Source organism: Botrytis sinoallii (genome assembly GCF_014898435.1).
Source record: "Botrytis sinoallii strain Bc 23 chromosome Unknown BSIN_005, whole genome shotgun sequence".
In the NCBI taxonomy this organism is placed as follows: domain Eukaryota; kingdom Fungi; phylum Ascomycota; class Leotiomycetes; order Helotiales; family Sclerotiniaceae; genus Botrytis; species Botrytis sinoallii.
The window spans coordinates 2,804,195-2,831,071 of NW_024066032.1; the positions used below are offsets into that span (position 1 = coordinate 2,804,195).

Genomic DNA, 26,877 nt, shown 5'->3' on the forward strand with positions numbered 1-26,877 from the left:
TTTAGAGGAGTATTGGGGCTGCAACGGCTCTAGGCTCTCATTATCGAGATGCCTTTTTACTATCATAATAATCTATGCTTGTTATCAAATAGGTTGTTTTTCTATTTTGTCAAATTAGAGATTTTTACTTCAAAACAAACGGGGATTTCAGAGTTCGTTTTGTATAGTCCAATCTAATGTATTGGGGATTTATCTATTTACCATTCTTGATATATGAAGTAGGCACGTGTCTAAAAATTCTGGCGGAGTGATAAAAGCGTGTGGATTGAACGGAAGGGGGCTAGATGGTTTTTATAAGGCCTTTCAAAGTTTGGATATACCATGTGCAAAAAACATACGAGCAATTACTAGTTTGAGTGGTGAGGGATAAGATAACGGGAAGGGAGCAGGATATATACTGTGGCGACCGAATAGATCTCTAGCTATAAAAGACATACATTGGCTTTCCTTCCTATCCTGTATGTAGGCTGACCTTGTCTTGAGACTGAATCGATAGGGTTCCATAGCGCACGGAACTTGTGTTCAGCATCTGTGAGAATACTCATAAGTGATTACTGGAATAGCGCTTTACACTTTTCGTCGCTTTTTCAGTCTGTCGTATCACGGTGTGGGTTTGAAGACATTGAAAGTTTTCTCGGCGTCAGTTATCAAGCCCATGAACTGAAAGAAGACCCAGACTTCCCTCTATATACTCACTCATGAAAGATTTGTCTTCCATAAAACATTATCTAGCAGTAAACAACAAGACTAAACGGCATCTTCCCTACACTGAGCACATAATGCCAAAAGAAATCTCCAGGTATAAAACCCTCCTCTCCTCTCCTCTCCTCTCCTCTATATTTATGTAATAGACGACTGCCATCGATAATCTCATGTGGATGCAATTCAACCTTGGCAGTTCCAGGGCTGAAATGCTCTTGGTTGTGATTTCGCATTTCCGTGTTCCAGGGGGAATGATGGTAAATTTAAGAAGACGAAGGAAGAACTTTGTTGTGGTTCATTCTTATTCTCGTGTTCATAGAATTTTTAACATACTAGTGTTAACATCTGAGCATCGATATCATTTTCACTACCAACATCCAAGTCGTTTTACTCGCTACCAAAGTTATACACATAAGAATCTTCACTTCTTGTATCTCGGCCGCCTCTCTCGATGATAATCCCACGCAGAATGCCATAATTGTATTGTCTACTATACAACCCGCTGACCACCGGGCACTTAAAGCTAGACCAGATACCAGGCCTAGTCTTTTCTTAACTCATCTTTGCATGCGTGCTTGAGGAGGTGGCTAAACTACAGGAGTGGTATTTTATAGGCTCGTGTATAGCTTGTCTGCGTCTGTGGCGGGAAGGAAGAAAGTGAATCGCGGTAGGATGCAGAAAAAATAAAGAAGAGGCGCTTATAAATAAGAATGAACTCTATTTTCGACATCGTGTTTTTGCTGAATAGACCGTGCGAGAAACATGACATGGCTGCTAATTCCGATCTTTCGTTCCCCGAATCTCCCATTGCCCTAAAAGTTATGTTCTCTACTTCTTTGCACATGCAATATGAGGTTAGAATAATAGGTATCAGAGAAATGTGAATTGTAAGATGAGAAAAAATAGGTCAGTGCCAAGGGTTTCTATTGATTGTCATTCAATTCTCTCAGTCACAATTATCACTTCTCATAGAGCACCACAGTATCTTATTAACATCGATCTACACAGCACCATCCAAAGCAAGATCTAACCTCGAAAAGCCTATGGCAATCTTCCATGTCTTCAAGACAAATCGTTCTACCTTTCAATCAGCTCCAAGGCTTCGAGCCCCATATTTCATGTCATCGTAATAGACTACATAAAATTTGTGGGTTTGAAAGCTATGGGGGTTAATTATTCATATAGTGCAGTAGAAGTTGTTGGATTTGTCCAGCTCTGAGAGAGAAACAGGTTTCTAGTTTGAAAAAGACATGCGGGTTTTTTCATGAGGCACAGTACCAATAGTCTATCTGGAAGTGAAAATAGATTAACTTAACTATAAAATAAAGCAAATCTTCAGCTTTGAGTCTCTATTTGTGGAAAGCAAAGTAGATGATAACTGCAGACCAGGCTGGCGAATTCGAGTACATCAACCACTCAATATCCACTTCGTATTTTCGAGTGTGGCAAATACCGTCAAGTGGGTACTACAGAGTGACGGAAAAGCGATATGCGGTGGCTCGTTGCCATCATCACATTTCCACTGTCAATTTCACGTTGTCTTTTTGCCGTAGATCCACCATCGTCTTCACTATCACAAACTACTGCGAGACTCATGCCAGTATTCCAACATTGCAGCCCACTGATATAGAAACATATCACGTTGCACCTAGGATCTTGATCTATACATGTATGAAAGATGCTTCTTGCCCAGAAAGAAGTCTCATGAATTTTGCCTTAGCCTGGTTTCGAAAATGCTCAACAGTTCAGAGCCTACCCTGGTATCAATTTGTACTTTCTCACCAAGTTGTGATCAGAGAGTGTCTTGAGACCAGAAGGGGGGTGATGATGATATTAGGGGAGGGCCCATTAATTGACGACCGACCTGATTCCAATTCAGGAAGTATCTTCTTTGGAACAAGTGCACGCTTCAAACACGTCAGTCATACTTGCCTAGTGCCCATATCAAGCTTTTTGATTCAAACTTAAAGAACAACATGTCAATGAATCAGATAGACAATCAAGAAAGTATTGTGTTGGATCAGTGGCCATGATACCCCAGTCTGTGGCATCATATTTCCAAGAACCAGTTACGCTGCAACTTCAATCGCTGGGATCAACAACTAAACGGCGACGCAAAGAACTACATAATAGCAGCATCTAAGTTACGTCTTTCTCGCGTCGTGGTGAGGGGGAGTTCGATGTATTCGTTGCCTCACAGCATTGCAATAAATCTGATAATAAGATCTACCAATTCTGAAAGCCACAGTGACATTTTTGGAGCTATTACCAAATCCCTTGTCCCCATTCCAATATGGCAGAGAAGTTATTGATCCACAAAGCGTCCAACACTCACTCATTTTATATACATGTAAACCGTAAAACAAACACACACAACTCCGCTGCAGTATGTATTGCCCAACAATTACAAGTATCACACCGAGCTATCAGCCATGAGCAGCTAAACTTGATCTCAAGATCCGTGTGTGACTATATTGAACCCCCATAGGTTCTTCCATGGAGATGGCATGCCTGGGAAGATGGAAGTCGACAGCTGGAACAACGGTGTGGAGAAGAGCAGAAAGAAAATATATGGATCATTATCCGTAGTGACAGTGATGGCGATACTACACAACGTTTTTACACACATATTGTCATCGTCATACACCTCTTAAATTTCAGCCAATTTACAGCCGAGTCTTTACTTCTACCCATGAGCATTATGTTTCTTCTCTTGAAGAAGCCCAAGGAGAACCAGAGTTTGTAAAGTTCCTAGTGCGAGAAGATGTAGGAACCAACAGCAATTAATCTATGGTACCGTGAAGGGGGGGCGAGATAGTCTCTATACATTGTTTTCTAGCCAAAGGAGAGGCGAGGCGAGATTGCATGCAAATAACGCACGAACAGCCGAGCTCCTCCACTCGAAGGACGATCGTGTTCATTAGACTTCCTGGGTGACTTCCAGGAACACAGCTGAGGATAGCATGGAAGCAGGCTGAAAAGAATAGCAACACAGTTATAACATCAACATCCCATAGTTACATCCCCCAGCACAACATTCAAACGCACGAGACATCAAGAATCCAATTTCCAACTTTTAATGCATTGGTATTAATGCATTGGCACAAAAGGGAATCTCATTTAACTCGGCTCCCAAAAGAGTCTCGAGTCGTTCGACTAGTCTACATATTCACAAACCCTCTATTCTTCTGAAGCAGCAGCACCAGTAATAATTTCAACCAATTCACCAGTAATGACGGCTTGACGGGTTCTGTTGAAGAGAATCTGGTACTTGGTGATCATGTCACCGGCGTTCTTGGAAGCATTCTGATATTGTTTAGCAATTTTTATGACTATGTGGAGTTGGAGAAACTTACGTCCATAGCGTTACGACGGGCAGATTGTTCACAGGCATGTCCCTCAGCAAGAGCCCAGAAGAGGGAGTTGGCGAGAGCATATTCACGGAGGTTACCAAGGGTCTCATCTTCGATCTCGAAAGCGGAGAAGTTGGCTATTTGAATATGTCAGCACTATCCCACATATTAGTCCAAATATAAGTAAAACTTACGGGAGTTGGCAATAGCCTCTTCGGAGAAAGCCTCGATTGGGGTGGCCTCGTAACTTGTAGCGTTAATGAACTTGTTGTAAACGATTTGAACGGAGGAGTAGTCGGTTGGCAAGAGAACGATTTGATCCGCAATAGCTTGAGCATCTGCGAATGTAGGGACATCCTTTCCAACACCAGCAAAACTCATGACAATGTTCTTTCCGCTGGAACGACTGAGTTGAGCCTTGCACTTCTCACCCAAAACAACAATATCGGCATTTGAGTCTGCGGCCAACATTCTGCGGACTTGCTTGGACAAACCGGAATGGATACCACCGCAAAGACCCTTGTCTGAACTGGCGACAACAATCAATCTCTTCTTGTCACTCTCCAAGGCCTTGGTCTCGGCGTGTTCGAAAACGCTGTTGGAGCTCTCTCCGTAGGATCGGGACTCTCGCATAGCCTTTTGTGCTCGGGTGAGCTTGGTGGATGCAACGATCTTCATGGTGTTTGTAATTTTCTCGATATTGCGAATGGACTTTAATCTGTCCTCGATTTCACGGAGGGTCGCATATCCGGCAGCTTGAGGGGCAACTGGTCTAGAGGCCCAATATCATCAGCCTCCATATCCTGCACTATTTTGCTCATATCCCAGACCCCGCTATAGTAGTCCCATCTCTATCACTTCATCAGGAAGAAGTCTTACCTGGCGGAAGCCGCGACGGCTGCTCGCAGAGCGGGTCTGGCAGTTCTCGAAAGCATCTTGAAAACTAAAAGAACGGTACCAACTAATTCAATATCGAGGCTTAATTGACCACGATTAAGTTAGGAATCAATTGACTGTTGCAATTCGAAATCGGTATTTCGGCTGGATTTCGTCGTTCAACGGGAAAAGCTTCAGAATGCGCTAGTCAGTCACGTGTCTGTGAGTGGGCAATGTGATTGTGTTATTTTGCTCGGGCAAAGTCGGAATTTATTTTGTTCAATTTTATATATCGACAACATGAAGCCATTGCAAATAGAATATTGCATAGGTGATTTGGAAAATTTAGAGAACGATTGAATCGGAGCATAAGAAGGCGGCAGAAGTCTAGCTGGTCCTGTTGCAAGTCCACAAATGCTGATGTTGACACCACAAATGCTGTCTTCACGAGGAATGAGTGCGGGATTAAGATCACAACTCTGGCATTGATTCTTTTGTCCTGTCATCCTCGGATTATTGCCCAGAGCTGGCTGTCAATGGTAATTTGTGGTGGTAAGGACGCGCATGGTGTAATACTACGACAGGAATGACAGAAATACAGCTCATTAGTTTTGTCCTTCTCCAGGTGTTTTCCCTGTGACAATCCTCAACTATTCCATAGAGCATATACGAAGCCATGGAGTGGACCACAAAGAGTGCTCGGATACCCGGAGTGGTGTTCAACCTCCAATAGCCAGCCTCATCATGCAAGTGATCCGATTGGTGTTTTTGGTCGACTTTCAGAGTGGAATAATTCGAGTTATTCATCCAGTACTGAACAGCCGAAAGAGCTGCATCGCCGATGCATCTTGCGATACTATGTTTGAATGATTAGTTGTAGGGCGAAGGAAAGGACTTATTAGCATGGCCGGTACTCGGGTCCAAGTTACTGTGGAGGAAATACTGACATTGCTTCAAAAACGAAGACTTCACGATACCAAGACTGATCTATGTTGTTTGAGGTACTATCAGCTAGAGACTTGATGTAGCCCTACAGATCTTCACTTTGTTGATATTGGACTTGCATCGACTCTTCAATCATTAAGACATGGTGAGATGATTCTGGCCTGCTGTTACTTTGTGACTTGGAGCACAATACTGTGAGGATACCAATATGAGCATGTTAAGATGGAGTGGAAATACCAGGTGTTGATGCCGAGTCAAACCTTCTTGCAACTTTTTAGAAGAGTGCTTAATGGCATCGTTCACATGTTCAAACTCTTGATATCGTACAAGTTCCTTTGAATGATAGGTATCTGGTTTATGATTATTGAAGCCTCTTGAAACAGGTGTCAAAATTTGGAACCAGTTCTTTGCAGCAAGCCTTCAAATAATACCTACCCAGTACAATATATAATATATCGTCAAGAAGAAGTAAAAAGTTCCAATGAATGAAGCTTTGGGAAACCTTGACTGGAGACAACAATGGCCCATGCGGACCGGCTGATCGGGTTATGACCAGCCAGCCTCGAGCCAGCCATTGTTTTAATGGCGCGATGGATCAATCGACCGATATTCAGGTGCCTGGGTACCATCTACTCGAATACATAGAGTTTGGATTGTATATAAAAGTATTTGTTAATTGAGGTCCAAGTACACTCCTGCCAATGGATAGCTAAGTTTTATATTAACTGTACTGTACCGTATTAGTAATAAGTTTTCTATTTCATTATTGTACGGTATTGTTGCGACGAACTGCAGTGCCACGTGACTCCCACCTCGTATGCAAAAAGCTCATGTACCTTTCTGACCCTTGCTTCTCTCTGTTGGAAAAGTTGGGACAGTGGCGACCAATAAGCGCTCCGAACTCTCCTGCAAAGTGAATTTACCTCGATATTCGACTCTTTCCTTTTGCTACCTACCTTGTATCATACCTTCCTAGTATAACACTAATAAAAACAGCCGGAGTGCCTCGAGTGCCATCGAAAGAAACATCGGAAAACACGTGATTTCTCCATTTTGTATGCACCTTCCTTCCCCAAGTCCTTCCAAAAGAATCTCAAAAATTCCGGGCGCCTTCTTTTCTAACTAGGTACTTTATATTTCACTTACTTTCATGATCGCAAAGCGCCTCATTCTTCAAACTATCTTTAGGATAATAGATTTTCCATTTGTCAAAACAATACACATAGCCGATCGTACATCACTACGCGCTCAGAGGTACTTTTCTTTGGCTGAATCTTAAATTCGATACACTTTCAATCGCGGTTTTGGATCGCCAATACGCTTAAAAGCGCAGCTTATTGACGATATTCAGCTCTTACTCTCGAATCGCAATTTCCTCAACTACACATCCTTTTCGACTACACTCTTTTCCTTTCAAAATGTCTTCTTCCGATGATGATATGCCTTTGGCAAGAACAAACGGAACCAATGGCAATGGTAAGCACACAAACGCCTTTTCTTTCCTTCCGCTACAGCCTAAACTGCCATTTCCTGTTCAACCTCTCAACCCTTCAGCTTTGCAACATTGTTGAATTTCATCTCGACTTCAGGGCAAATACTAATCATGTTCACAGTTTCGCAAGGCCATATACCGAAAAGTGTCGATAGAGCCATGGACAAGGCCAGTGCAAATGCGAAGGCTGCCCCCGTTGGAATCTCTATTCGCAATGGACCCGTTATGGATGATCCTATGGATGTAGATGGGCCTGCTACGAATGGCGCTTCAAAGCGGAAATCACGATCAAGCATTGGTAACGGAAAAGCTGTAAACTACAAGGTGGATGGTAGCGGCAGTGAAAGTGAAGAGGTGCCATTGGTATGTCGACTTTTAGTTGAAACATTCAAGCATATGATATCCCTCATGATGTACAAGTTTGGCAATGGTGGTATACTGATTGATGTATTAGGCGAAACGACAAAGAACATCCAACAAGAAGAAAGTCGCGGATTCCGATTCAGATGATGATATGCCTTTGGCTGGCAGGCGCAGTTCTAAACTACCTCCCAAAGTTTCCGCCGCTGCCATTGGAGAGTCATCTTCAGATGATGAGCCACTTACCGTCAAACTTTCTAAGGAGAAAGCTTCCATCGAAAAGCACGCCGAGAAGGAAGCAAAAGCCTTGCGAGCAAAGAAGGCAGCACCCAAAAAGGCCATCAAGAAAGAAGAATCCGATAGCGACGACGATGTTGCACCCAAAAGGCGGAAGTCCAATGGTGCGGCCACGAAAAAGGCTAATGGCGTAAAGAAAGAGGAATCTGATTCCGATGCGCCTCTTGCAAAGAAGGCTGCCCCGAAGAAAGTAAACGGCAAAGTAAAGGCGGAACCAGATACAAAGAAGAACAAGGCCAAGAAGGAGGAAAGCGAAGAGGCAGATGAGGTTTATCGCTGGTGGGATGCACCCAAGAAGGAGGATGATAGTATCAAATGGGAGACATTGCAACACAATGGAGTTGTCTTCCCTCCAGAATACGAGCCACTCCCAAAGAACGTCAAATTGAGGTATGATGGGATCCCACTTACTTTGTCTCTAGAATCGGAAGAAATTGCAGGCTTCTTTGGTGCTATGTTGAATTCGACCCACAACGTCGAAAATCCAACTTTCCAGAAGAACTTTTTCAAGGATTTCACCGATTCTGTTAAGAAAACTGGTGGTGCCAAGGATAAGGACGGAAACAAAGTTGCTATCAAGGATTTTAGTAAACTCGATTTCAAACCAATTTTCGAGTATTATGATGGCAAGAGTACCGAAAGAAAGGCTCGATCTGCAGCCGAGAAGAAGGCCGAGAAAGCGCTTAAAGATGAGGCCGAAGCACCATATAAGACTTGTATCTGGGACGGACGCAAGGAAGATGTGGGAAATTTCCGTGTCGAACCTCCTGGACTATTCCGTGGTCGCGGTGAGCATCCAAAGACTGGTAAAGTCAAGCTCCGAGTTACTCCCGAGCAAATTACTATCAACATCGGCAAAGACGCTACTGTTCCTTCTCCTCCTGAGGGTCATAAGTGGAAAGCTATCCAACATGACAACAAGGCTACCTGGCTTGCCATGTGGCAGGAAAATATCAACGGTGCTTACAAGTATGTTATGCTTGCAGCAAAGAGCAGTATCAAGGGCCAGAGCGATTTTAAAAAGTTTGAAAAGGCTCGTGAATTGAAGGAGCATATTGATCGAATCCGAAAAGATTATACCCAGGATCTCAAGGCTGAACTCATGGCCGATCGACAACGAGCCACTGCAGTTTATCTCATTGATAAATTTGCCTTGCGTGCTGGTAATGAAAAGGATGCGGAGAATGAAGCCGAAACTGTTGGATGTTGTTCCTTGAAATATGAGCACGTTACTTTGAAGCCCCCAAATACCGTCATTTTTGATTTCTTGGGAAAGGATAGTATTCGTTTTTACGATGAGGTGACAGTTGACCCTCAAGTCTTCAAAAATTTGAAGATTTTCAAGAAGGCCCCAAAGAAGAATGGCGATGATATTTTTGATCGTCTCAATGTAAGTACAATATCATGCTTCATTTGGACTACTACTGACCACCGCAGACTACACAATTGAACAAGCACTTGACGAACTATATGCCAGGTCTGAGTGCCAAGGTCTTCCGTACTTACAACGCCTCTTGGACCATGTCGGACCTCCTCAAGAAACTCAAGAATAGTGACATTTCTATGCAAGAGAAGATCAAGCTATATAACGATTGCAATCGTAAGGTCGCCATTCTTTGTAATCACAAACGGACAGTCGGTGCTAGTCATGAAGCTGCAATCGAGAAAATGGACGATGCAGTAAAGGGTCTCAAATATCAGAAATGGCGCCTAAAGCAAATGATTCTCGACATCGATCCAAAACAAAAGAAGAAGAAGGGCGCTGATTGGTTCGCTTTGGATGAAGAGCTTGATGAATCTTGGATTCAAGAGCACCAAGCCTTCCTCGTTGCTCAAGAGCGTATCAAGATCGAAAAGAAGTTTGCAAAGGAGAACGAGAAGCTAGCATCCGAGGGTCAAAAAGAAATGAAGGCCAAAGAACTCAACGAACGTCTCCAAGCTGCTACAGATTTAGAGAAGAAGTTTAAGAAAGAGAACAAGTCGAAGAAGGTCGAAGCTGAAGGCAAAGGACCTAGCGTCGAGAAGTTCGAGGCCAATATTACAAAGATTGACGAAAGAATCGCCAACATGCTTCTCAAGCGGGAAGACCGAGAGGGTAACAAGGAGGTTGCGCTCGGTACCAGTAAAATTGTGAGTTCAAATTGATGAATTGGTATGGAACGTATGGCTAACGAAATTTCAGAATTATATCGACCCACGTCTCACCGTCGTCTTCTCCCAGAAGTTTGATGTACCGATCGAGAAGTTCTTCTCCAAGACTCTCCGTGAGAAGTTCGCCTGGGCCATTGATTCTATTAAGGATGAGGACGACTGGGAGTTCTAAACTCTGGACGTTATACAAACTTCTAATACAGTTTCTTCATGACGATTTCGAATTTCGAACCTTCTTATTGCTTGTGTTTCAATAGAACAGTTATTCATTATTGCATTTATACATCGTGGCATTGCATGGTTGAAATTTCTTGCATACCTACAGGCTGGCTTAGGGGAAGTGGGAAACCCTAGGGAATGAGAGGAATAGGATCTTCCAGAATCAACCATAGAGGATTTGTTTCCTCTCGCAGTTTGAACTGCTGCTGCTTATCCAGCATTCACTGGGTTCCACGCCAACGCCTTTCCGCCATGGCACGTAATAGCGAAAGCGCACGCAGTTAAAAACATTTGGGCTCACTGCCATCTGCAATTGTACATAGTTTTACATACCCGGCGATAACGTAGAGCGGGACAAGCAAAATAAATCTTTATAAATTTTACTTTGACATTCTGGCATCGTTGATAGGCAATGTGACTTGAGTGAATTGCTTTCGCTAATATTAGTACTTCAGTTAGGGGTTACCTAGACAGAGCTCTAAGCAACCTGCAACTCGATGCTCCTGTGTCCACCACCTCGCATAACAAGAGTTTCAACTTTCAGCCTCCCTCGATTCGAATTGTTTGGATATAACTCACAATTCGTTAGGGGGCTACATGTTGAGCGACATCGCTGAAGTGAGTATTTTTGTGATAACGATAGCGTTTTTGAATGTAGGTTTGACTCAAGAGAGATTTCGAGCTTGTTGATTTGTCTTACTGACAGCAATGTTGCTTTTATTTGGAGAAATAAATTTGAGGCAGTTAAAGTGACGTAAGAAAACAAAAGGAGAGAATAATATGATATGTTTCTATTCTGAGCTTGTTGGATCGAGACAAGAAGAGAAATTGAACTGCACTGCCCGACACAATAAATTGATATCTACACGTGACTCTCGATTAAGCTCTGAAATACATACTAGAGGGAGGAGTACAAGGGTAGCTGGTAGCTTCTGATTTCACATTATCCTGATTTTTCTTCCCTTTGCTTAAAAACTCGATACTGAGCATTCAGGATGAAGCCTTCGAATTCCTCGCTCAGAAGACTCAATCCTTACGTGTGTAAAGCGTGCACGAGGCGCATAAGAAGTTTTGCCACGACGGCTTCTCCTCCGGGTGCGACTTCGACTTCGATTCCGAATTCACGTCCGGATGTTTATGATGTTGTGTGTGTGGGAGGGGGACCGGCGGGATTGAGTCTGGTTGCTGCTTTGCGTAGGTTTGGTTTCTTCTGTTTTATTTTCTGGGGTTGTGTGAGTATGTGATTTCGGGGATGTTGAGGATTAATGGGAAATTACAGGCGCAAACCCCCTCACTCGTAATCTGCGGCTCGCGCTCATCGAAGCGCAATCTTTATCTAAATCGCTCAATTGGAAACCGAAGGATGGGGAGTATTCGAATCGGTGTAGTAGTTTGACGCCGAAGAGTGTGAGGTTTCTCAAGGATATAGGAGTGTGGGAGGAAGTGGAGGGGAGGAGGGTACAGGGGTATGGAGGAATGCAGGTTTGGGATGGGGTTAGTGGGGGGAGAATTGGGTTTGATGTTGAGAGAGGGGGGAGGGGGGAGGAGGCTGTGGAGGGAGAGGGAAAAGTGGTGGCGTATATGAATGAGAATGCGAATTTGGTGAGGGGGTTATTGAGGAGGATAGAGGGGTTAGGAGGGGTAGATATCTTGGAGGGGAAAGTTGTGGATATTGAGTTGGGACAGGAGACAGAGGAGGGGGATTTCTCTGGCTGGCCAATTGTGAAGGTGGAAGGACAGGAGAAAAGTCTAGCGGCGAGATTACTAGTCGGCGCAGATGGACAAAACTCTCCCGTGAGGAAATTCGCAGGCATAGACAGTCGAGGATGGGATTATGGTCGTGTGGGTGTAGTAGCGACTTTGGAATTGGAAGCTCAGCATGACGTGGGTAAGATTGCATATCAAAGATTCCTACCTACAGGACCAGTCGCCATGTTGCCTCTCCCAGGAAACCACGCAACGTTAGTTTGGAGCACCACTCCGGAAAACGCAGCTGTTCTGAAAGGATTGAGCGCGAAAGATTTCATTGCTATGGTGAATGCAGCGTTCAGATTAAGCACGGTGGATTTGAAGTACATGCACACTCAGTCATCAGGCCAAGCTGAAGAAGTTTCATGGCGTCTCCAACACACACCTGTTTCCGGCACTGTCCCTGCTCCCGTCACCGGCGTCCAGGAAAACAGCATCGCATCCTTTCCTCTCAAAATGCGCCACGCGGATACATATATTGGGGAACGCATCGCATTGGTCGGAGATGCGGCACATACTATTCATCCATTAGCGGGCCAGGGACTCAATCAAGGACAAGGAGATGTCGAGAGTTTGGTCAAGGGGATTGGGTATGCGGTGGATCATGGGATGGATATCGGGGTACGCATGAGTCTGGAATCGTATAATTCCGAGAGGTATATGCAGAATCATGTGTTACTGGGGGTGGTGGATAAATTGCACAAGTTGTATAGTGTGGAGAGCGGACCGGTGGTCTGGGGGAGGACGTTGGGTTTGAGGGCTGTGGATGCGATGGGACCGCTGAAGAAGTTCTTGATGAGTCAGGCTGCAGGAACGGGGAGAAAGATCTTGTAGGATTGTTATAGTGTCACAGAGGAGAGTGATTAATGAATGTAGCTCGAGGGTTGAAAATGGCGTCTATACGTATGCACATGATGGATGGGCGTATGATTGTATGAGTAATGAGAAGAAAGAAAAATCATGATAATATAACCACTTTCGGAAATTCTATTCATGAAACTCATGAACCTGTAATAAATACGGAATGGCGTGCCAAAAAAAAATCCCATCCACTCAAACACCTTGCTGTAATGCCAGAGACCAAAGTAATCCTTTCCCAACCTTTGCAATTATGCACTCTTGATCCATTTATGTATTGCTTCATTTTTCATGTCCTAGAATTTCGTCCACGCATCTGTTTCCCTTGCCTTGCCTTGCCTTGCACTCGAGAAGCGCTCTTCCATGGCCCATTCCCTTCTGCCTCACTCCCCTTTCCCCAATTCCCCCATGCGCTCCGCAGCTTCTTCCTCTCCCCTTGAAACCTTTCAAACCCCATCATCATGATAATAAAAATCGATATCCCTCGGTCTCTTGCGATTGTACTTCACAAAGTCATAATCACCCTCGGGACGCTCATTCTTTGTGTTTCCGGTCAGCATGGATTGTAGGGACATGCAGATGGACTCGACGTTTTGGACGGGCGACCAGCCTTGGGTGCCGAGCAGATCGAGACAGATTATGCCGTTGGAATAGATGTGTGGGTGCATGGGGATGGGGCGTGGTGGGGTGGAGAGTGCGAGGAAGGTTACTTCGGGGGGTTCTGGGGAGGGGTTAGCTGAGGGGTTGGGAGGGAGATGGGATGAAGGAATGGAGAGAGGGGAGGGGGAGAGAGAGACATACCGATAGGATAATTAGGTGTGAAAACTAATTTTATTCGGTAGGTTTCTCCTTGGTAAAGAGGATTCGAATCTAAAACGCAGATGTCGACAAGCCATTCTTTGAAATCTTCGGCGGATACCAGAGTTATTCCTGGAGGGAGACTTTGGTGGATCTTTGGGTAGAGTTAGGATTTGAGATATTGAGATATGACATAACGAGGGGTTTGTATATACCTTATTGAGTTCTTTTCCCAGACGTTTACTTGCTATTCCTGTGGTTGTCATGTTGTGAAGTTATATACCTAGGTAGGTATAGCTATCGATGGATGGTATGTATGTATATTTGTATGTTTGTATGTATACGCCTCGTTCTTGTGCGCTGTGTAAAGTCGAAATCGAATCGAAATGTATTTGCAAGACCTAGTCAACAATAGGGTCCACGGGTATCTTTGCGAAGAGCTCAAGCGCTGGGTTCAAAAATAGAGGACGAAATGTGAATGAATGAGTGAATGAGTGAATGATTTGTCGAGAATTGTTGATCTTGTTACTCTCTCTCAGTAGAGTACCTCGTGAGTAGAGTATACTCGAGTAAAAAAATGGTTGAGAAGGTTCGTAGTAATGTGATTTGATATAATGTTCAAAATGGGAACCTGCATATGATAAGGGACTAGGTAGGTAGGTAGGTGAGCAGCCGAGCCAGCTTGGGAGTGGTGGAGGGGCTGATGAGAAACAAACTGGTTGGCTATCGATGATGGATGATGGATGATGGATTATCCATTTATTATCCATTCATTATCCATTACATTATCCCTATGCGAGTGTGGTATGGTAAGCTACTCGGTATGTAGATATATGTAGGTAGGTAGATAGATAGTAGGTATTTAGAGGTCTTTGTAGTGGGGTGAAGTATATTTATTATTTTAATGAAGGATGAATGTGAATATGAATATACCTATATTTAATAACTACGGAGTATATCTATATCTATAGCTACCTACCTATATATACCTAGTAAATATAAATATGAAGCAACTCATAACAAGTCAGTTCATTCATACTCTATTTTACCCGCTTGTCTACTCACGTATCTACTCACCCTACTCTTATATATACTTACTTCATTTACTATATATATATATATATATATACCTAGCACATATATGTACCTAATATCTATTACCTATCTGATATCAATAAACTGAGAATGATTTCCCTCTAGATCTCTCAACCTACCTACCTTTGTACCTTTCCACCAGAACTTTCATTCCTGGCAATCCAATACGCAACACGATACCTACCTTTATAAAATAGAAAGTACAGATGGAAAAAGAATTGGGTCCATCCATCCTGAATATATCTGAGCCACACTAAACCCAACCTTGGAAAGACTAAACTCGGAATGAACCCTTGGGCTGACCACTGCCACTGATCACTGCCCCGCCGTTCATTATTCTGGTGCTGCGTAATGGACGAGATGAATGGTGGATGTCCCTAGGATGTATGTAGAGTATGGTATCCATGGAGCCATGGGATGAATATATTGAATATGGATATTGAATAGATGAACTGCGGCTGAAGAAAAGAAGAGGTACCTGGTAAAGGGAAAAAAGAGAAACTGCATTTATATACGATATTTCATGGATATTTCCTTTCATCATTATCTTTGTCGTCCTTTACCTTTCCATAGGTAAAACATAAGTATTTCTTACTTCTTTTCTTACTTGATATCAATCAATCACGCATACGATATAAAGTAAGACATTCATATTACATTCTATTCCATTCAATAAATTACCATTTAAACCTCGTTTCAACTCATCTTTTCTTTGAACCCTTTACATCTCTTGCCAGCCTGTTCGAACCCCACTAAGACATCTCCGCAATAACATCTGAACTTCTGAACATCTGAACTTCTTACTCGAGAAGAGTTTCTCTCCAACTTTCTCTCCAAATCGTCATATTGAAACTTTGCGCATACAGTGATTACATATCGAAAATCATTCACGGCGCCATTTAAGGAAGCTTCAAATCATTGAGGTCGCAATAGCTATCTCAAGAAAGCAGGCACGATGAGTTGTGAGTTTGATTTGCCCTTTACTTTCCCTGCGAGCTTGATAAGGAGGGGAATATATCCAACAACAATGAACATCTATCTGTATTAGCAGATGAAAATAAGTATTTTCTATGTACCTCAAAAACCTCCTTGATACTATTCTCCCTCTTAAAATCTTCTCATTATTCTTCGCTCTATCCTCCTATTATCAGTTGTTAAAAATGACACGCACTAACTATCGTCGTTCGGAATCTCCAGTCTCTGGTATGCTCAACAAGCTGCATGGTCAGCCAGAAAGTTATGATAAAAAGTAAGTCCACGAATATGCATCTGCGAAAATACTCTTGCTCATTATAATCCTAGAGCCAAATACAAGTTCGGTCGAACCCTCGGTGCTGGTACCTATGGAATCGTCAGAGAGGCAGATGGCCCAACAGGAAAGGTCGCAGTGAAGATTATCCTCAAGAAGAACGTCAAGGGAAATGAACAAATGGTCTATGATGAACTTCAAATGTTGCAAAAAATGAAGCATAAGCATATCGTCAAGTTTGTGGATTGGTTCGAGTCTAGAGTAAGCAAGAGATCGCTACTGGTTAGAGGGAAACGACTAATGCGTCGCAGGACAAATATTATATTGTTACACAGTTGGCTATTGGTGGAGAGTTGTTTGATCGAATTTGCGAACAAGGAAGATTTACGGAAAAAGATGCTTCGCAAACTATCCGTCAAGTTCTCGAGGCTGTAGACTACCTTCATGACAATAACGTTGTTCACAGAGGTAGGAATTTCAACATGAGTTTTTACTTTTAGCTAACAACAATTAGATCTCAAACCCGAGAACTTACTCTATCTCACTCAAGATCCTCACTCCGACCTCGTACTCGCAGATTTCGGTATCGCCAAAATGCTCGACACCAAAGATGAAGTTCTTACAACAATGGCTGGATCATTTGGTTATGCCGCTCCTGAAGTTATGTTGAAGAAGGGCCATGGAAAGCCTGTAGATATGTGGTCTATGGGTGTCATTACCTACACACTCCTCTGTGGTTACTCTCCTTTCCGAAGCGAGAATCTTCAAGATCTTATCGAAGAGTGCAGCAATGCTAGAGTCATTTTCCATGAAAGATACTGGAAGGATGTTAGCGATGATGCAAAGGATTTCATAGGTCATCTTTTACAACCACGTGCAGATGATAGATCTACAAGCAAGGTATGTTTTGCAGAAACTAGCATTTGTCAAATTTAGAGTCACTAAAAATTTCATAGGAAGCACTCGCGCATCCATGGTTGAGCGGAGAGAATGCCACCGATCACAATTTGCTTCCAGAAATCAAGGCTTACATGGCCAAAGCCCGTCTTCGTCGTGGTATCGAAATGGTCAAGCTCACCAATCGCATCGAAATGCTCAAGATGCAAGAAGACGACAACGAAGAATCAGACGTTCCCGGCAATGCTGCAGCCGCCGCTAGCGATGCTATTCCTGGTAGCCCAGAGAGAAGAAATACTGGTTCATCTTCAGCTTCAGGATCTACATCTCCTGGAGAAAAGAGGAGTTTGAGTAAAATAGCCAAGGGAGCCATTTTTAGGGAAGTGGTATTGGCGAAGGTTAGAGAAGTTAAGGCTGAAGAGGCGGCGGCTCAAATTGAGAGACAGGCAACTGAAGCGGCGAAGAAGAAGTCGTCAACTCAATAAATTAAGTTCTATTGGCCTCTACGTTTCTCATGGCGATTGTTGGATGAGATGGGCGACAAAATTGTGTTGCCCGGGTTGTATGGGGATTCTTCCGAGCTTGGCCTGGGGTAATATCAAAAGTACCTTTTGATGGATAACATTGTGAATATCGGGTATGGGCTACAGGTTATCGATGATTCTACTTCTTCTTTTTGCGTGAATGGTTTTTAAATTCCTGATATGGGATGATTGGGTTGGTTGAAAGGCATGGATGGATGGATTATTGTAGGGTTAGTCGGATGGACTTGGTCTTGAGTACGAGTACCTAGCTACCTCTACCTACTTATGCAGATGGCGAATGGAATTTCGATTGTGAATCCAATTTTGTATGAAGAGTACATGTTTTGATGTGAATGAAGTTGTTTGAAGCCATTATGTACACCCCAGATGGGCTCGGCATTCAAATCTCTCAGATCTCTTTCTAGGAATGCGCCACTCATGTTGACTTCCCTGTCAGTGCAGATTTTGGCAATGATTCTCTCTTTGGGCATGAGATTAGAGATATGATAATTTAATCTAATGTTGGAGGGGGGAGTGGGATAAATCAATAGTATGCTATCTGAGGTGGACTCGGATAATTGCAATTGGCCTGTTGGCTGCGGGATCTTAGTAGATCTTGCGTGTTTAGGGAGAGGGAGAGGGAGAGGGAGAGGAAGAGGAAGAGGGGGTCGTTACTACGAGATGGTGGATGACAGTGGGAGGTTGGTGGTGGGGGTAGTAGTGGTGATTACTTTGCCGTTATGGCGAGGAGTAATATACAGTGAAATGTAAAATCACTGTTCAGAAAACGGCAATGGAAAAGGGAATACTGGCGAGTATCACATTGTTTCGACCGAGTGGATTCGGATTTGGTGTTGGTGGTGGGTAGGTATCTATCTAGGTATAGCTAGAAGATTGTGAACTCGGGGAAGAGGGGGGGGGGGGGTTGTGGAGGTTTTCTTTTGTGATTTTTAAGGACGGGTTTGCGCTTTTGGGGAGGGGAGGGGGTGAGTGAGTGAGTCAGTATTGGTTATATAGATTTACGAGGAGATAATGGAGGGAAGAGAGAGGGGGGAGAGAGAGAGAGAGAAGAAAAATTTATAAGACTTTATTTATATCTTCTCAAAATAGAAAGATTAATATAAGAGAAATCATATATCGTTATTCTCTATATAATGAAATCAAAAAAATCTCTTAATCTCATACTCAAAGTCAAGTTCTAACTAATATTATACTAATTCGTAGTTAATAAATACTTTATCTCTTAAAAGAATAAATAAACTCTTTATCTTTGGTTCTTTCTTCTATCTACCTCTCTCGATCAAATCCCTTCAACAAAAAGATCTCAAACAGTCCTAGAAGAGCTATAAAATGCAAAAATTCAAAAAATCAATGAAGGGAATTGAGCCCAACGCGGGGGTCGAACCCGCAACCTTGTGATGGACCAGAAGATCTTTGAAATCATAAGAGTCACACGCTCTACCCGATTGAGCTAGCCGGGCAGGCTTTGTTCTGTTGTTGAAGAAATGCTCGTTGGATTGATTTATATTCAAAGTTGAAAACACAAGGTTTGAGTGGTGGATAATGAAGGAGGGGTAAGGTTAAGCGGGTAAGAGTTTTTTATGGTGGGGTTCTTGAGGTTGTGAGTGATTGGTGGATACCCAGTGAAGGATCTTGGTTGGTATACGATAGAGGCTCGAGAGGCTAATAAGTTGGTGGAGCCGTGCGTGGATTGCAAGGTTACTTGGTTGATTGGGCTGAGCCGACCGAGCCGAGTTGACCGGCAATTATAATGGCTATTCAGAAATGATCAGAGAAGTATGGATTGAAGAAGGTTCTTATATTCTTAATATCAATGATGGTGAAAGATAGACTGCATACATGCATGGAAATGGAGGTCATGTGAGGTTCGAAAAAACGCTGAATGGGTATCTATGTATCTTTATAATGTACAGTGTACGCAAGCTGAATGCTATAGTATGCTCTTTTCTTCATCTTCCTCTATTCATCTTGCCTCATCCCGTCAATAACTCCAACCCATGTACAATAGCCAAATTGCTAGCCCGATTTATCTCCAAACCTCTAAAGCAATGTGATTGACCCATCATGAGACACCAGGGATACACATACATACTCAGCTTGAGATTTTATACAATCCTGGAAGCTCTACAAGTGAAGCTGTAACCAAAATCCGAGCTACGTTGTAGCAGCTAAAAGTTGAAATTATTACCATCATCTTCATAATTACTGTTGCTGATGGACTCCTTGTCCTCCGGTCTCAGCGTTACAACATCCTTGATTTCCTCATTGACCAAATCTCCCATCTCAGAGCTATCTGTCAATATTGTCCTGGCTTCCTCGTCGGAGACATTCATATCTTCCTTAATCAACAAAACTGTAACTTCAGGAACGACAACTGAATCAACAAATGCAGCTGTACTTCTTGCTGCGATGAGACGGTCGAGGGGTGCTCTGTACTTTAACAATGGCGTAAACTCGTGCATGATGTTTTCGGAAATCAAACGTAGACCTCGAGAACCATAATAGCCAGGTATAAGATTCGTAGAACTCTTCATCAAATTTCGGTCTTTTCCCGCTTTGACCTTTTCATCAAATACTTCTCGATAGTGACAAGTTGCGCCTCCAATTATCTTCTTGATGAATGCATGATGATTGGAAATTCTGGAATCCAAAGTTTCCCAATCGATATCAGGGTATCCTTTAGACTTCCAATTTGATCGAGCACTTTTTCGTTGATGAGATAAACAAAATTTCTCCTGCTTCCTAGTATTCATCTTTCCGAGAGCCTTCAAATCTTCAGCAGCTACAGGTTCGTTACACATTGGACAACGAGATCCAGTGTAATCGTCGATATCCGAACCATCTTCCCTCTCATGATCTTCCATGCCGATAATAGCATCCGGATTTAGCTTCTTAGCCAGTTCCTCCGCTCCATCCAATATATCATCATCATCGTATCGTTGAAATCGTCTGGGTTGCGTTGATGTGGTCGCGGATTTCGAATTCTTCAATTTGCCGAACAAATCTAAATCTGAAAAATCGTCATCACTGAAATCCGGGCGCACAAAGCCTCTGACTGGACTTTTGTTTTTCGTTGGACTATCGACTGTATAGTCTTGAAGCTTTTGCTTTCCATTGTCGCTGACCAGACTTGAAGATCTACTTTTGTAGTTCCTGAACTGGTTGACGGGCGCTGGATTCTTCTTCTTCCCATACATGGAGGGCTTATTTGATTTGTTCTTTGGTTTGGTATCCTTGAACAACGACAGTTTATTGCCACCAGCTATTTTATTTATTAGTGAAAGCAAATCAATGTTTTGTTGAACGTACGTCTTGAAATTCTGGTCTGATCCGGATGCTCCTTTGTGTATGATTTAAGCTTCTTATTACTGCTCTGCATGTTTCCGAAAATATTCACAACTGGATCATGTTCCGACTCGTTCTCATTCTTTCTTTTGTTGCCATGAGTTGACTTTAGTTCAGATGACCGCTGTCTTGAGTCCTTTGGAATGGGAAAAGAAGACGTGGTAGGTGTTTGACTCGACTTTTGATTTTTTGATCCAAAAACGGTCTTCGTCATATCTGCGCTGATTCTTGAGGGCGATTCGTCTTCAGAAGAGTCGATGATATATTTTCCATCATCATCAGAATCATCTGGAGGTCGATCAACATCCTCATTCACAACTTCAATTGGCTTCATGATAGAGGACTTCGATGCCCCTGGTTCATTCTCCTTATCTGATCCCTTGTTTCTTCGCTTGCATGATGCTGCATTTTGAGCGCCGCCAACGTCGCCAGAATTTCGAACCTTAATTGCATCATTGGGACGGGTTGTCGTTGCGGCTTTTGTTGGCATTGCAGGTTGTCCTTCCTTCTTTGGTCGATTGAGTGATTGTAAGAGATTATGAGGATAATCCTTGGTCAATCCAGCACGTCGTGGTTGTGCTTTCCCTCTATCGTTAAGATCTAATTTTGTTTGATCCATCTTGAAGATCGCGTCGCGGTAGGTATGATAAGTAAAGTAAGGCAAGGAAAGAGTGGTGAAATGAGATAGGCGCGTGGATTGAGTGGAAACATTCACTACCTATCCAGATACAAAATGAGAGAGTAAGAACTGTAACTTCATTGCTCTCTGAATATATAATAAATTGTACATTTATAAGAAATCTTTGAAGGTTTGTACGGTGACAAGTCTTTACCTTTCTTTACATGTACAGCTGAATTGATACGCTCGAGATACGTTATCACGAGAGTATGAGAGCTTCAATATATAAATGGTCCAAGCTTCTTCATCCCTGTTCATGCGGGATTCACCAATTAGGCCCGCGATTCCGTGTAGGTACGGCACGATATCTACCAGGTATCATATCACATCCAAATGTTCTGAACAGTACCTAGTCCTTCACCAGAGGCATTCGCTCCAGAATATCGATCATGGCTGCTCTCAACAGAAAATATGCGGCATTGCCAGATTTGGTATGTCTTCAGTGGATATATAAAAGCTTCAACATTTGACAAACATCCTCTAGGATTCAGCACCAGATATTTATGAAACCCCTGAGTTAACAGAGGATAATTCAACTGCGCCTGTAGGTTATCTTAACATCATCCTTCCCTCCAACCCTTCTAACGCCCTTCAGACTGGCAGACCTCGTTCCCAATCAACATCTTCTTCTTATCAAGATTTCGATGAAGACGACGACGAAGTGGGAGGTATTTCCCGTGCGCGATTACAGCCCGATGAGGCCCGTTCACATTTCTCTCCAGCACAAGTAGATGCACGCGATGTAGACTTCTCCGATAGAGTCACGGCAAAAAGGAAATCATACAAAGCTTCTTCCAGGCGACATAGGAAGAGGCAAGACGGCACAGAAGAATTTGGCGACTTCAGTGATGATGATGATGGGGAAAGCTTGGAACGAAAACTCGCAAGATTGCGACGTGAAATCGAGGAAGTTAAAGAAGAATATGGAAAGAGAAACCAAGAGAAGAAGGATATGGGTGAAGAAGAAGAGTCCAACGATGGAGATGATGTTGCCTCCTTGAGTAAATTATTGGATGGGATATCTGTCAGTCAAGGAGATCAAGTCACAAGTGCTGGAGCAAGATTGGCGAGGGATCTAGGAACTGGAATCAAAGCAAACGGGCCATCACAAATTTCACAAGGAACCGGAGAGCCTGCTACATATACTGTTACATATGCACCTACATACCAACAAAGTCATGCTTTGGCGAAAGCAGCAGATTTCGATGGACGATTGGCACTTCTAGAAAAGGTTCTTGGACTTAATTCGACAATGGACTCTACCAGTAGCTCAACAGCCGTTTTACCGACTCTTGATATTCTCGAAAGACAAGTCTCAATCCTTACCGAGTCTACGCCATCATCCCTTGACAGTATAAGCCGAAGAGTTCGAACATTGACACAAGAAGCCGAAAAACTAGAGGAGTCTCGAAAATCGGCCAGAGCTGCAAAAGATGCTTTAAGATCAGCTGGAGGAGAAACTGTCCCTGATGATGGAGAAGACTCTGAACAGATTTCAAAGATCAATGCACTTTATGGAACTTTGCCTACTATCGAGAATCTCGCACCTCTTTTGCCATCTTTACTGGACAGGTTACGATCATTACGAGCTATTCACGGAGATGCTGCTACAGCTAGTGAGAACTTGGATAGAGTCGAGCAAAGACAAGTCGAAATGTCAAATGATATCAAGAAATGGCAAGAAGGACTGGAGAAAGTTGAGGAAGCAATCAAACAAGGAGAAACGGTCATTGGAGGGAATATGAAAGTTGTAGAAGGCTGGGTCAAAGATCTTGAAGATAAGATGTCAAAATTATAGTTAGAAGTGTCAGCCTTGTAATTGCTAGCTCCCGTCAACCTAAGCATAAGCTAGGTGCATAAGATACCCAATCAAAAGTATGAACCGATTCCCACCTCCATATACCCCGGATCTAGCCTCGTCTTTCTTGGTACAGCTCGTATAGGTAAGGTAGGTACTCCATAGAGAAGATTGAAACATTGCAATCTACTCTCGATGAAACCCATTCTCCTTATACAGCAGGTAACGGACGATATTCCAAGCTATTATTGTTTTGTACCGTATTTAGAAAATTGTCTTTGTAGAAGGCTGAGTACGTGGAGCCTTATGTGTAAGATATAATTTGGCGTTATCTGTCATATTAAGCTCATTACCCCCTTTGCACTTTCCGTTCTTGTTACATTTACACACTTTCACTCGTTCAATCTTCATTGAGTGTCACAATTGAAGTACCTCAGAAGGAAAGCAAATAGGGAAGTAGTATGTGAGACCTTTCCAATTCCAAATTGCTCAGTAAGTTCATTGAAATTCCTCATCCCTTTCCTCATCAAAAGCAATTCCACATACATATCCGTAGGAAATACGTACTCATGTTTGTACTTTGTCAAATGGTATACGACACGAATTTCTTATTTCGTATTCAAATCCGCATGCGCATGTGCATATAATCGAAATGGCCATGGCAATAAATATTGATGATGACGCGGCAGATTCGAATTCGACCTTCGACAAGAGAGAATTAGGAGAGAGGCAGAAGCGCAATTACTTCAAGAGAGGGGATACGACTATCAATTTTGACGAGCGACAACAACAAGCTGAGGAATTTGAATTCGACGAAAGACAAGGACGCTCGAGAAACAGGGTTCGTAGTCGCGTGGTAGAAGGTCTGGGCGAGAGTAGTGAAGGGGTTCTTAGAGGAGGGGATCTTGATTTTGAGGGATACTTCGAAAGTAAAGCAGATATGGCTTCATGGAGTGGGCAACCGGCTATAAAGGGGAGTACGGAGCAGATGCGAATGGCATTGTTGACTTTTTCTTTGGTTGGATTGCAGTAGGTTTAATCTGAAAGAAAATGATCGCAATCGATCACAGTGACTGATTTGGTGTGCAGATTTACTTGGGGTATTGAAATGACCTGTAGGTTGAACATCGCTCGAGTTCATGGGAAATACTGACTGATTGGCCCGAATAGATTGTACACCATATTTACTTTCGCTCGGTCTCACGAAATCGAAAACCTCTTTAGTATGGATTGCGGGACCTTTATCTGGGTTGATTATGGCACCGCTTGTGGGGGCAATGGCAGATCGTTCGCGTTCAAAATGGGGTAGAAGAAGGCCATATATGGTGGGGGCTTCTATACTTGTCGCATTATGCTTGTTAGTACTGGGATGGACAAAGGAAATCGTATCTCATTTTGTGGAAGAAGGGGATTTTAATAAGAGCTGTACAATATTTTTGGCAGTGTTGGCAATTTATGCGGTGGATTTCGCCATCAATGCTGGTAAGTTTGAAATTTCAGCCTGGGCATTTGATGAGGATATTAATAAATATAGTTCAATGGAGTTGTCGAAGTCTGATCGTGGATACTCTTCCGATACAAAAGCAACAAGCAGGATCAGCATGGGGTGAGTTTGCTTCACTCACTCTTAATCGAAAAATCATTGACATCTTCCAGCTAGCAGAATGGCCGCTATGGGGCACTTGGTCGGTTATGCTATTGGTACCGTTGATCTTGTCGCTTGGTTTGGTCCCTCAATGGGTGACACACAATTCAAGAAGCTTATTCTAATTGCGGCGTTCGCGCTCATATTTTGTGTGTGTGTTACTTCGTGGGCAGTAACGGAACGTGTTTTGATATCTAGCAAAGACTCTGACTCCCAATCTGGATTGCTCAAAATTACACGACAAATATATAGAACAACAATGACAGTTCCTCCAAAGATTCAAGCCATTCTGTGGTGTCAATTTTGGAGTTGGATTGGATGGTTCCCATTCCTATTCTATGGTACTACATTTGTTGGAGAAACTTACTTCAGGTATGATGCTCCGCACGAGATCAAAGAATCTAAAGATGCACTTGGAGATATCGGAAGAATCGGAAGCATGTCCCTCGTTGTGTTCTCATTCGTGTCATCTTTTGGATCATTCCTTTTACCTCTACTGATCAAGTCACCCGATGAGGACAAATTCACTCAGCGACCTCCAGCAAGTATTGCTCGATTTGTTCAAGCATACAACAAATACAAGCCAGATCTTCTTGGAGCTTGGTTTGTTGGTCATTTGATGTTCTCATCAGCTATGTTCTTAGCACCATTTGCATCTTCATTTCGATTTGCAACTTCGTTGATTGCATTCTGTGGATTGTAAGTTTTCAAAAACATAATTTCATTACCTTACCATTAACTAACACCTTCTAGGCCATGGTCTGTCGCATCTTGGGCACCGTATGCATTCCTTGGTGTCGAGGTAAACAAGATGAGCGGTCTCCCATCTTATAGCCGCCTTTCCACCGCCGACCGTGATATTGAGCTTGAGTCACCCACTGGTCCTCCATCACCCTCCCTACTACGCCTCGAACATGGCCCAGTTGGAGAAAAGGAAGACGTTGCGTCTACTGGTGAACTTTCTGGAATCTACTTCGGTATCCTTAACATCTACACTACCATCCCACAATTCATTGGAACTTTTATCAGTATGATTGTTTTCAGTATATTAGAGCCAGGTAAAAGTCCAGAGTTGGCTCAAAATGCAAAGGAAGGGGAACATCATGGGACAGACGGTCCAAATGCTATTAGTATTTGTTTGTTCATTGGTGCAATTAGTACTCTTGGGGCTGCTTATGCAACTAAAAAGTTGAGAGATTTGCAGTAGGAGGGTTGGTAGTATTCACGAGCCTGTAATTGTAAGATAATAGCGGGATTCATTTGGATGGGGATTGATATTCAAATTTGTGGGTAGCATTGCATGGCGTTTTGGGTGAAGAGTACTTGTTTGAGGTAGCTCGAAGTTTGTTGTTGTCTTTTTGGCAAGGTGTTGGGAATAGATTGGGGTGGATGGATGGATACTGGAATAGATGACATGAAATATGTCTATTTCTTTTGTGGTTTGCTGAAATGCTCTAGATAGATAGGTGGATGGAATTATATGCATCATCACTGCTTCTTGTTCGTGTATTATTGATTAAAGGGGTGAATAGGTGTATATTAATCGTTCGATTGGGAACTGCGTGTTAAGCATAATTTGAGGAGGGGTTTCAATAAAATAATGGAGTTATTGAATCATATTATGGTTTGTCTTGAGCTAAGCTTCGAATGTCTGTTTTATGGTGGGATATTGGAAGGCATCCATGTAATATCTTCCTGACTATTCATTTATAAAATCCTCTTTCATGAGACAAAGAGTATAAATATTGAGAGGCTATGTGAGACCTCTCTTCTTACCTAGGAAAGTGTCTATATGTGTATAATTTGTCATCGATGAGGAGCTAT

The 26,877-nt window shown here is 42.8% G+C and overlaps 8 protein-coding genes across 8 annotated transcripts; 5 read left to right on the forward strand and 3 right to left on the reverse strand.

Moving 5' to 3' along the window:
- Positions 1-3,882: 3,882 nt before the first annotated feature.
- EAF02_003883 (uncharacterized protein) lies at positions 3,883-4,990 on the reverse strand (the record flags this gene model as incomplete). Its single annotated transcript, XM_038899931.1, has 4 exons — positions 3,883-4,008; positions 4,059-4,192; positions 4,250-4,827; positions 4,935-4,990. 4 exons carry the CDS (start codon positions 4,988-4,990, stop codon positions 3,883-3,885), a joined length of 894 nt encoding a protein of 297 aa, XP_038760858.1.
- A 2,304-nt stretch (positions 4,991-7,294) lies between these two features.
- EAF02_003884 (uncharacterized protein) lies at positions 7,295-10,348 on the forward strand (the record flags this gene model as incomplete). The annotated part of the gene is made up of 5 exons (XM_038899932.1): positions 7,295-7,352; positions 7,490-7,731; positions 7,823-9,415; positions 9,463-10,155; positions 10,208-10,348. 5 exons carry the CDS (start codon positions 7,295-7,297, stop codon positions 10,346-10,348), a joined length of 2,727 nt encoding a protein of 908 aa, XP_038760859.1.
- Positions 10,349-11,390: 1,042 nt separating this feature from the next.
- On the forward strand, positions 11,391-12,978 carry EAF02_003885 (uncharacterized protein; the record flags this gene model as incomplete). The annotated part of the gene is made up of 2 exons (XM_038899933.1): positions 11,391-11,589; positions 11,675-12,978. The coding sequence occupies 2 exons, from the start codon at positions 11,391-11,393 to the stop codon at positions 12,976-12,978; spliced, it is 1,503 nt and encodes a 500-aa protein (XP_038760860.1).
- A 470-nt stretch (positions 12,979-13,448) lies between these two features.
- EAF02_003886 (uncharacterized protein) lies at positions 13,449-14,066 on the reverse strand (the record flags this gene model as incomplete). The annotated part of the gene is made up of 3 exons (XM_038899934.1): positions 13,449-13,723; positions 13,804-13,954; positions 14,016-14,066. 3 exons carry the CDS (start codon positions 14,064-14,066, stop codon positions 13,449-13,451), a joined length of 477 nt encoding a protein of 158 aa, XP_038760861.1.
- A 1,784-nt stretch (positions 14,067-15,850) lies between these two features.
- Positions 15,851-17,526, forward strand: EAF02_003887 (uncharacterized protein; the record flags this gene model as incomplete). The annotated part of the gene is made up of 6 exons (XM_038899935.1): positions 15,851-15,857; positions 16,093-16,144; positions 16,198-16,405; positions 16,456-16,612; positions 16,659-17,044; positions 17,101-17,526. 6 exons carry the CDS (start codon positions 15,851-15,853, stop codon positions 17,524-17,526), a joined length of 1,236 nt encoding a protein of 411 aa, XP_038760862.1.
- Positions 17,527-19,448: 1,922 nt separating this feature from the next.
- Positions 19,449-21,752, reverse strand: EAF02_003888 (uncharacterized protein). Its single transcript, XM_038899936.1, has 2 exons — positions 20,896-21,752; positions 19,449-20,848 (listed from the first exon to the last, which is right to left on the reverse strand). Exons 1-2 carry the CDS (start codon positions 21,548-21,550, stop codon positions 19,755-19,757), a joined length of 1,749 nt encoding a protein of 582 aa, XP_038760863.1. The 5' UTR covers positions 21,551-21,752; the 3' UTR covers positions 19,449-19,754.
- A 157-nt stretch (positions 21,753-21,909) lies between these two features.
- Positions 21,910-23,496, forward strand: EAF02_003889 (uncharacterized protein). The gene is made up of 3 exons (XM_038899937.1): positions 21,910-22,041; positions 22,095-22,154; positions 22,206-23,496. The coding sequence occupies exons 1-3, from the start codon at positions 22,000-22,002 to the stop codon at positions 23,406-23,408; spliced, it is 1,305 nt and encodes a 434-aa protein (XP_038760864.1). The 5' UTR covers positions 21,910-21,999; the 3' UTR covers positions 23,409-23,496.
- EAF02_003890 (uncharacterized protein) lies at positions 23,497-26,672 on the forward strand. The gene is made up of 6 exons (XM_038899938.1): positions 23,497-24,437; positions 24,498-24,523; positions 24,579-24,890; positions 24,943-25,014; positions 25,065-25,752; positions 25,807-26,672. Exons 1-6 carry the CDS (start codon positions 24,061-24,063, stop codon positions 26,258-26,260), a joined length of 1,929 nt encoding a protein of 642 aa, XP_038760865.1. The 5' UTR covers positions 23,497-24,060; the 3' UTR covers positions 26,261-26,672.
- Positions 26,673-26,877: the final 205 nt, after the last annotated feature.

Coding starts and splice junctions, on each gene's coding strand:
- EAF02_003888 (XM_038899936.1), bottom strand. CDS start 21,550: ATGGATCAAACAAAATTAGATCTTAACGATAGAGGGAAAGCACAACCA. Junction 20,849..20,895: donor TCAGACCAGAATTTCAAGAC/GTACGTTCAACA, acceptor TAAATAAAATAG/CTGGTGGCAATAAACTGTCG.
- EAF02_003889 (XM_038899937.1), top strand. CDS start 22,000: ATGGCTGCTCTCAACAGAAAATATGCGGCATTGCCAGATTTG. Junction 22,042..22,094: donor ATGCGGCATTGCCAGATTTG/GTATGTCTTCAG, acceptor AACATCCTCTAG/GATTCAGCACCAGATATTTA. Junction 22,155..22,205: donor AGGATAATTCAACTGCGCCT/GTAGGTTATCTT, acceptor AACGCCCTTCAG/ACTGGCAGACCTCGTTCCCA.
- EAF02_003890 (XM_038899938.1), top strand. CDS start 24,061: ATGGCCATGGCAATAAATATTGATGATGACGCGGCAGATTCGAATTCG. Junction 24,524..24,578: donor TTGGGGTATTGAAATGACCT/GTAGGTTGAACA, acceptor TGGCCCGAATAG/ATTGTACACCATATTTACTT. Junction 25,753..25,806: donor TTGATTGCATTCTGTGGATT/GTAAGTTTTCAA, acceptor AACACCTTCTAG/GCCATGGTCTGTCGCATCTT.